This window comes from Coenobita brevimanus, chromosome 64 (genome assembly GCF_032717465.1).
Source record: "Coenobita brevimanus isolate Jiangsu-jjx chromosome 64, ASM3271746v2, whole genome shotgun sequence".
NCBI lineage: Eukaryota > Metazoa > Arthropoda > Malacostraca > Decapoda > Coenobitidae > Coenobita > Coenobita brevimanus.
In genome coordinates, this window is record NC_137017.1 from 10,656,070 (window position 1) to 10,666,425 (window position 10,356).

The window sequence follows — 10,356 nt, forward strand, 5'->3', positions numbered from 1 at the left end:
TATTATAACAGTGAATGTAATATACTATCATGGTATACCAGTTCAAACATTCTCTCTCTCTCTCTCTCTCTCTCTCTCTCTCTCTCTCTCTCTCTCTCTCTGTCCCTGAGAATGATTAAGAATAATGCATACTAAGAGCATACCAATTTTTATTTCAGGTGAATTCAGTAGTAAAAAAATACAAAAAAGTAAATACGCCTTGTGAAACTATGAATGAGGTTACATGACTTGATGGTAGGTCATCTGGTAGTGTTAATTACTTAATGCTCGGAAGGGTCGTGATAAACTCTGACCAGGATGCTCTCGATGTTGGGCGTCTCAATGAACACCCGCTTGTCAGGAATGCGGCGATCTAGAGGGTATCCCATGGGCCGCTTGTCAGGGAATGGTTGGCCGCGGACGCCGCAGTGGGCGTGAGAGACGCCCACATCACCCTCGCCCTCAGTGTCTTGGCCACCGTCTGTCACTGCAACCACAAGTAGGAACTCCATGCCGTTGGGCTGACCCTTGGGCAGCAGCATCCTGCTGGGGATACCGCAGGATCGTTCATGCTCGTGCAGGTCCAACTCCTCGCCCCTCCGCACGGCAGTGTCGGCCTTCCTTTGCAGCGTGTCCAGGCTCAGGGAGTCCGGCACAGTCACTGAAGACTCCTGGGACTCTCGTAATACGTGGTTCTCTCCAACGCCCACTAAAAAACGAAAATCAAGAGTGGAATTAAAGACATATATGATAACAGTGACGTCTTATTTACGGTGAAACTTATGATGAGTACATCCTATTGTTTGAGAAATGCTTTTGTTAAAAATAAATTACTCAACTTACATTTCTCCCAGAACTTATCCAGTTCAATACAGTGCCAGCGTCCTTCATCCCAGGTGAAATCAATCCCGTTCAAGTCCTTCCTTGGACACAAGAAGATGCGAATGGTTGCCAAGACATCCTCGTTGTTGTTGTTGATGAAGTCGATGTTGTAGGCAAAATCATGGTGGTTCAGACGCTTGACTTTTGCAGAGATGTCCACATCTTCCACATTGTCCGACTGATCCACTGCATTCTTCAGGCTAAACTCAAACTCCTCAAAGAACGTCTTCAGTTGCCCGTCGATACTGATTCTGTCGACCACCACGCCGGGAAACTCCAGGTCTTCTTTGGAGTAGGGCGTGAGGGAGTCCTTGTGTTCCTTGAAGATGCTGTCGATGTACTTGTGGAGTCTAAAGAAACTGGGGTCGCGGGTGGCAGTCTCGAAGTGCTCCATCACGCCGGGTGGCATGTTGAACTTGCCGTGTGGATCCCCCTGGCGACCCAGGATAATGTGAGCAGTGTTGTGTAGAGACCCGTAGTACTGTGCGTTGAGGCTGTACGCGGATGACTCAATGATGTCACCAAGGACATCGATGCCCTGGTCGTTCAAAATGTTAATCTTATGTCCTTCTCTGTCCGTGATGTAGCCGTGAGCAATGGCGTCCCGGATTCGTCTTTCCACGATCACCAAATCACGCACTCTGGCCACTCCGTCCACGTCCTCGAAATGAATTTTGTCAGGACGAGCAGGGAACTGTCCACCGTACTTGTAGCTGGTATGTGGGGCAAAACCTTCCTCGATAACATCCTCCCAGTGCAGTTCATCCACCGGGTCAAGCCAGTTGGAGAGACGTTCAGAGTCAAATCGGGCAGTGAGCTGGTGGTGAGCCCAGAAGAACAGTTCACCCTTGCGGTCGATGTGGTGGCCGTAAATATCATTCCACCAGAAGGGCAAGTCCATGTGCCAGGTGACGTGGTGGGTGTTCATGCCGATATCCTCACCGAAGTAGGCTACCCACGTCTCACGGTTCTTCTTGGTGCCGGTAAACTGCATGTCGAAGGTGCCAGGGGTCTGGGTCATCTTGGCCGTGTAAGCCTTCTGGATCACTTCGTCAGTGGTGAAGAGGTGAGGAGTTACTTCGTAGAGTGGAGGAAGAACAACGTGAGGGGTTAATTCAGAGTGAATCACGGCCACATACAGTGCGTACACAAACTGTCCTTCGTTCATGCGCTCACGGAAATAGGCAGCGTTATTGACAAATCCAGCCCAGGTCTTGCAGTGAATGAGGACATCGAAGAGCAAGAGGGCCTCCTGTCTCTGGCGGGGGTTGAATAGTGAGAACCAGTGGTGCTGCTTCAGGGTGTTGTGGTCCCTCAGCTCGTCCAGGAGGTGCAGCACAGCAGCTCCACCATCACTGTACAGGGACCTGTCGGCTGCGGGATCAAAGTTAGTGGCAGCATGGACCAGGTCAGGGTACTGCAGCTTCTCGTAGATCTTGTCCAGCAGGTGGTTGATGTCCTGCTGCTTCTTGGCGGTCGTTACACCTGGAGCAAGACAAGTGTATACATAGGCTAGATCAGTTTATGAAACATTGAACCAATTGTAAAAAGTATTGCAGCTCTTGCCAAACATAAACTTGGGATGACGATTTTTTATATTTGGTCTACCTTGTGATGTCTACCGCTGGTTGAATCTAATTATAGGAGTTATGCTTAAGTTTATAGGAGAACTTAATGGATATAAAAATATAGACACATATTTGAATCTGGGAAATGGTACAAATTAGAAAAAAAAAGATGAAGTGGAGACTACCTTATGATTTGCTTTATAAGCTGTGTGTGTGTGTGTGTGTGTGTGTGTGTGTTTACAGTAGGTGTTATAGTGGAGACGTGTGTGTGTGTGTCTGTGTGTGTGTGTGTGTGTGTGTGTTTACAGTAGGTGTTATAGTGGAGACGTGTGTGTGTGTGTGTGTGTGTGTGTGTGTGTTTACAGTAGGTGTTATAGTGGAGACGTGTGTGTGTGTGTGTGTGTGTTTACTGTAAGTGTTATAGTGGAGACGTGTGTGTGTGTGTGTGTGTGTGTGTGTGTGTGTGTAATTCACCGGGTCGGGTCGGTCATTATCACTTGATGGTCGTGATCGTCAGCTTTTTACCCTCCCGGAAGAGAGCTGAGAGCTCATATAGTCCGATCTAAGGGCAAGGCTGTGACCTTCACACACACACACCCATCCCCTTGCTCAAGGGGGACAGTAACCACCCACTTCATCAGTGAAACTTTTCGCAACCTGAGCGAGGCGCGAACTCCCGTCCACCAATTGGCAAGCGAGAACGTTACCACTGCACCAGCGAGCGGTGTGTGTGTGTGTGTGTGTGTGTGTGTGTGTGTGTGTGTGTGTGTGTGTGTTTACTGTAGGTGTTATAGTGGAGACGTGTGTGTGTGTGTGTGTGTGTGTGTGTGTGTGTGTGTCGAATTAGTGTGGTTGTATGGACAATTTTAGAATACAACAAGTGGGTGTATACGGAAACTGTATGTAATATATCTATCTATCTATCTATCTATCTATCTATCTATCTATCTATCTATCTATATATATATATATATATATATATATATATATATATATATATATATATATATATCATGTTTTAGAGATTAGGAAGAAGAGGAACAATATATGTTCAGTGTGAATGCATGATCAGCGTGCTTTTTTGATCGGTGTGAGCGAGTGTTCAGCGACTGCATGGCCAGTGTGAAAGTGTGGTCATTGTGAGAGTGTGATCAGTCATCAGTGTATGTGCATGATTAGCGTGAGTGCTTGGACAATGAGTGCATGATTTGTGAGCAATTGATCGGTGTGAGTGATTGTTCAGTGTGAATTTGTGTTTAGTTGACAGTGTGATTAGTGTGAGTGTGCAATCAGTGTGATCAGTACGAGTGCACGATCCATGGGTCTACTGAGTTAAATTAGTGTCTAGTCAGTAACCGTGGGATTAATGTGCATGTACATCAAGTATGAGGAGCAAGTTAATATGGATTTAACATCAGTATGAACATAGGGAGAGCAGTTATCTATATTAGAAATGTGTGGATTGAAAAGAGTGAGTGCAAGAACAGTAAATGCGAGAAGAAAGAGTAAAAGGAAAAGTGTGAGTGGAGGAACAGTGGCCGGGTTAGAGTGTAGCGAAACTGTGAAGAAAAGGATGTGAGAATAGGAACGGTCTTTAGGTTAGCATGTGAGGAACTGTGAAAGGAAAGGAATGAATACAGGGTCAGTAAATATCAACGAGTAAGAATATAGCGGAGGCTTTCACATAAAAAGTGTAAGTGGAGTGTAAGAAAAGTAATTTACGTAGTGTGTAGGGAAGTTGTGAGGGGGGAAAGAGTGAATAAAAGACTTAGTATTCGTATGAGGAAGAATTAGAAATGAAAAGTGCTTGAGTAGGAAGCGTATCGAGGTTAGTATGTGGGGAAGCTGCGATGAAAAGTGTTGAAATAGGAATTATACTAGTATGTGAAAATATTGAGAGAAAAAGTGTGATTGCAATAAATGTAATTACGGAGTGTGCGCGTGTACTTTAAATTAAAATACGAGTGTAAGAAAAGTGTGAGAAAAGGTTACAGTGGAAGAAAAACGAGAGTGAAGGCGTGCATAAAGAGAAACAGAAGTCAAGGCAAAAGGGGAGGAAGAAATACGTGAGGATAAAGACAATGTATTGATGAGAGAGAGAGAGAGAGAGAGAGAGAGAGAGAGAGAATAAAGCAAATTAGTGAGGCAGATGAGAATATTACCTGAATCATCGCTCTGTACGTTGTGTCCCGGCCAGGCAACAGCCAGGCCCAGGAGTGAGCACAAGACCAGGACTCTCATTGCCTCCACAACACGGCCACTGCTTACTTGCTCCAGCCTCCCGCGCCTTATATACCCTACATCACCTCTAGGCCTACAGCACATTATGCCGGTGCTCCTGACCCCACAAAGGATCCTTATCGAAACACACTTAGTGATAGGTTTAGCTAGCTCTAAGGGAAACATGGAATCACGCACCGGGCAGGTGCTTATCTGGTAGGTGTGATTCGAAAAGCAAGGACGTCGAGAACTAACCACTGTTCTTGCAGCCACGGTCCACTGGGCCATGCTTGTTAGAGTCATGTGCCCAGCTCTGTACTTTGTAATGAATAATATATATATATATATATATATATATATATATATATATATATATATATATATATATATATATATATATATAACAAAAAGCTCGTGTAAGTCTGTTTCGTTAAATGACAGTGAAACTGAATGAAAAATGCAAGATGACAAGCAACACTACTTCCGACAGTGTTGGCTCTGAGGACCTGGTGTATCAGATATCGCAGAGTTATCATCATCTTCAGTTCAGTGGTACAGTGCTGTTTTTGTCACCTGGCAATAACAGTTTCAGTCCCTAAGTGGTAATTAAATTTTTCACGCAAGTGGTTACACGGTATCTGCACTGATCTAACATAGTAAACGTCAACAGCTTATGACTAACTGCATATCATCAAGGACGTAGGGGATGGCAAATTAAAAATAAGTGTTGTGACTAATTTACTCGATATGCGACGTAAAAAAGAATAATACGCAGTGTTAATGAATTCTTGTGGCAGTGGATCTATTGACGAGCATTTAATTTCTTTGTTTCTTTTTTGTGCATCATTTGTATGTTAGCAGCGACTAAGTGCCTAGAGAGTGAGAGTGACACTGTACTTTATTTTTCTGGTACGCACCCTTAACTTAATTGTCTATGATAATGCAATACAACCAATAGCCAGTGCACAGTACATACTGCAGTCTTTATTGTAGAGTATTTTTTATGGTTCTACCTGTCCGTCAGTCTGTCAAGCTGCTTATCTGTCTATTTGTCTATCTATCTGCTGTGTAACTATTTATATCTATCTAGCCATCTATTTATGTTTATCTGTCTATCTGCCTACCTCGCTGTCTGTCTATCTATCTATATGTCACTTACCTGTCTGTCTGTCTATCATGTCATCTATCTACCTGCCTATATATCTGTCTGTCTATACTGTACCTATATCCATCTCTCTCTCTCTCTCTCTCTCTCTCTCTCTCTCCAGACTTCGTTAATATTTGAACTTATAATACTTGAACTTTTATGAAAAAATTAAGTGAGCATCCTCTAAGCTTAAGTAAACTTTAGACCTAGTCAATGATTTTGACGCTGAACAGTTCTGAACGTGAAAATTATGTGATCCTCACGTTAATGACGCTGCATGATTTCGCTCTCTCTTCCCGAATTACAATTATTTGACTATGCTCCTGTTAGAGCTGTGGATACGGCTAAAGTGTACGCTTTCCATCAGTTGCCCCTATCCATGCCACCGCCCCTAGACCCCGATATTAGCATCCGTCCGGAGCGTGATCACGTATTTCACTCAGGATTAACTAACCTATCACCAAGGGTGTCTCGATGAGGATCCTTTGTGGGGTCAGGAGCACCGGCATAGTGTGCTGTAGGCCTAGTGGTGATGTCGGTTATATAAGGCGCGGGAGGCTGGAGCAAGTGAACAGTGGCCGTGTTGTGGAGGCAATGCGAGTCCTGGTCTTGTGCTCACTCCTGGCCCTGGCTGTTGCCTGGCCGGGACACAACGTACAGAGCGATGGTGCAGGTAATATTCTTACCTGCCTCATTAATTTGCTTTATTCTTTGACTCTCTCTCTCTCTCTCTCTCTCTCTCTCTCTCTCTCTCTCTCTCTCTCGTTTCACCACATTATCATTACCCTCACACATTTCTCCCTCAACTTTGTCGTTGATTCCTCCCGTTTCTCTTTATCCACGCCTTCACTTTATTATTTTTTTTTTCAAATGCAACCATTTCTCACATTGTTCTTACACTTATATTGTACAACAAGGTACACACACACACACACACACACACACACACACACACACACTGACCTACTTACATTTATTACATTTGCACATTTTCTCTCAGCCTCTTCACATAATAATATAGTTTCCACTTTTCATCTCAGTTACTTGATTACTCTTCCTACTCAAATACGAAAAAGAAAAACTCCTTATAACCGCATAATTAGTCTGCTTTTTTTTTTTTTTTTTTTTTTACACTTTTCCCCTCGCAGTTTCCCTACAAACATAATAAATTACTCGTTACACTGTCACTTTCTATCTGAAATCTTCCCCTGTATATTATATATTGATCGACTCTATATTCATACTTTTCCTTTCACAATTCCGCACATACTAATCTAATTGCTGTTCCTGTACTCATAACCTTTTCTTCATAGTTTCGGTACATACTCAGTCACTGTTCCTACACACACACACACACACACACACATACACACACTTTCTCTCTCTCTCTCTCTCTCTCTCTCTCTTATCCAATATTGCCCTTGTAGTACAGCAAAAATCAGTTTTTAAAGTAACTCCTAAGATAACATCAACTTCATGTAGTTTTTCTCATAACTGTGCCTATTTTCGGTTTCAGATATATGTGAATATTTTCATATCCAAATAGTTATCACATGAAGTTAAACATGATTTCTGTGATTAAATTCAGCCAGCAGTAGAAATCGCAAGGTAGACCATATATCATAAAGCTTGATCTTTGTTTGGCAAGAGCTGCGATGCTTTTTACAATAGGTTCAATGTTGCTTAAACTCATCTAGGTGTACACTTGTCTTGCTCCAGGTGTAACGACCGCCAAGAAGCAGCAGGACATCAACCACCTGCTGGACAAGATCTACGAGAAGCTGCAGTACCCTGACCTGGTCCATGCTGCCACTAACTTTGATCCCGCAGCCGACAGGTCCCTGTACAGTGATGGTGGAGCTGCTGTGCTGCACCTCCTGGACGAGCTGAGGGACCACAACACCCTGAAGCAGCACCACTGGTTCTCACTATTCAACCCCCGCCAGAGACAAGAGGCCCTCTTGCTCTTCGATGTCCTCATTCACTGCAAGACCTGGGCTGGATTTGTCAACAACGCTGCCTATTTCCGTGAGCGCATGAACGAAGGACAGTTTGTGTACGCACTGTATGTGGCCGTGATTCACTCTGAAGTAACCCCTCATGTTGTTCTTCCTCCACTCTACGAAGTAACTCCTCACCTCTTCACCACTGACGAAGTGATCCAGAAGGCTTACACGGCCAAGATGACCCAGACCCCTGGCACCTTCGACATGCAGTTTACCGGCACCAAGAAGAACCGTGAGTCGTGGGTAGCCTACTTCGGTGAGGATATCGGCATGAACACCCACCACGTCACCTGGCACATGGACTTGCCCTTCTGGTGGAATGATATTTACGGCCACCACATCGACCGCAAGGGTGAACTGTTCTTCTGGGCTCACCACCAGCTCACTGCCCGATTTGACTCTGAACGTCTCTCCAACTGGCTTGACCCGGTGGATGAACTGCACTGGGAGGATGTTATCGAGGAAGGTTTTGCCCCACATACCAGCTACAAGTACGGTGGACAGTTCCCTGCTCGTCCTGACAAAATTCATTTCGAGGACGTGGACGGAGTGGCCAGAGTGCGTGATTTGGTGATCGTGGAAAGACGAATCCGGGACGCCATTGCTCACGGCTACATCACGGACAGAGAAGGACATAAGATTAACATTTTGAACGACCAGGGCATCGATGTCCTTGGTGACATCATTGAGTCATCCGCGTACAGCCTCAACGCACAGTACTACGGGTCTCTACACAACACTGCTCACATTATCCTGGGTCGCCAGGGGGATCCACACGGCAAGTTCAACATGCCACCCGGCGTGATGGAGCACTTCGAGACTGCCACCCGCGACCCCAGTTTCTTTAGACTCCACAAGTACATCGACAGCATCTTCAAGGAACACAAGGACTCCCTCACGCCCTACTCCAAAGAAGACCTGGAGTTTCCCGGCGTGGTGGTCGACAGAATTAGTATCGACGGGCAACTGAAGACGTTCTTTGAGGAGTTTGAGTTTAGCCTGAAGAATGCAGTGGATCAGTCGGACAATGTGGAAGATGTGGACATCTCTGCAAAAGTCAAGCGTCTGAACCACCATGATTTTGCCTACAACATCGACATCATCAACAACAACCACAAGGATGTCTTGGCAACCATTCGCATCTTCTTGTGTCCAAGGAAGGACTTGAACGGGATTGATTTCACCTGGGATGAAGGACGCTGGCACTGTATTGAACTGGATAAGTTCTGGGAGAAATGTAAGTGGAGTAATTTATTTTTAACAAAAGCATTTCTCAAACAATAGGATGTACTCATCATAAGTTTCACCTTAAATAAGACGTCACTGTTATCATATATGTCTTTAATTCCACTCTTGATTTTCGTTTTTTAGTGGGCGTTGGAGAGAACCACGTATTACGAGAGTCCCAGGAGTCTTCAGTGACTGTGCCGGACTCCCTGAGCCTGGACACGCTGCAAAGGAAGGCCGACACTGCCGTGCGGAGGGGCGAGGAGTTGGACCTGCACGATCATGAACGATCCTGCGGTATCCCCAGCAGGATGCTGCTGCCCAAGGGTCAGCCCAACGGCATGGAGTTCCTACTTGTGGTTGCAGTGACAGACGGTGGCCAAGACACTGAGGGCGAGGGTGATGTGGGCGTCTCTCACGCCCACTGCGGCGTCCGCGGCCAACCATTCCCTGACAAGCGGCCCATGGGATACCCTCTAGATCGCCGCATTCCTGACAAGCGGGTGTTCATTGAGACGCCCAACATCGAGAGCATCCTGGTCAGAGTTTATCACGACCCTGCAGAGCACTGAGCACTGGCAGCTTTCTCGCCACCATTCTTAGGTGATCTCTACCCTAGTTACGCAAGCCTCCTCTTCAAATGATGTAAACTGTTGTTGTATAACATCTACCCAAAATAAAGCTTGACATGCAATTCTAGTGTTTTTTTTTTCTTTTTTTCATATTTCAGCATAATGTCACCTGCCTGGCACAGACAAAATCAATCACTGCTAATGGTAATTCCTCAAGTCTCAGTATACAGTAAGACAATACACTTGAAGCTTCTCTGCCTCGCCACCACACTCCACTGCCACACCCACCACGCATCCCACCTCTTGTCATTTGTTCACTTATATAGGAAGGCTAATCATACCCTGTGACTTCCTCGGTTTCATGCTTACGTGGTGCGATATGCTGAGTCGAAATGTTATTTAGGTTAGCGTTAATTTGTCTGTGCAGTATGTAACATCGTACGCTCATTTACTCTGTTTTAAACCATTTCACTAAGATGACGATTTCTGTACTTTCTTCAGCCTACCATCAGACGATTTTATTAAGCTTAGGAGACTTTTTCATTCTGACGGGTAAGAGAACTTTCATTAACCCAGTTACTACATGATGTCTCCCCTATCATGAATGAAATCCTCTAACAGCAGAAAAAAAAAAAAAAAAACTTCATCATACTGAAGGTGCTAAATATGTTGGTACTTATGTATGTAAGTAGCTTCTGCATGTTTGCAAAATATAACAAGTATCAGTACCATCAGGAAATCTCATTCATGTTTTT

At 44.8% G+C, this 10,356-nt stretch overlaps 2 protein-coding genes across 2 annotated transcripts; one reads left to right on the forward strand and one right to left on the reverse strand.

Annotated features, from left to right (window-relative positions):
* Nucleotides 1–260: 260 nt before the first annotated feature.
* LOC145404737 (hemocyanin B chain-like) lies at nucleotides 261–4,670 on the reverse strand. Its single transcript, XM_080276291.1, has 3 exons — nucleotides 4,592–4,670; nucleotides 823–2,346; nucleotides 261–688 (listed from the first exon to the last, which is right to left on the reverse strand). The coding sequence occupies exons 1-3, from the start codon at nucleotides 4,668–4,670 to the stop codon at nucleotides 261–263; spliced, it is 2,031 nt and encodes a 676-aa protein (XP_080132417.1).
* Nucleotides 4,671–6,390: 1,720 nt separating this feature from the next.
* On the forward strand, nucleotides 6,391–9,601 carry LOC145404738 (hemocyanin B chain-like). Its single transcript, XM_080276292.1, has 3 exons — nucleotides 6,391–6,469; nucleotides 7,516–9,039; nucleotides 9,174–9,601. The coding sequence occupies exons 1-3, from the start codon at nucleotides 6,391–6,393 to the stop codon at nucleotides 9,599–9,601; spliced, it is 2,031 nt and encodes a 676-aa protein (XP_080132418.1).
* The last annotated feature ends 755 nt before the right edge of the window (nucleotides 9,602–10,356 follow it).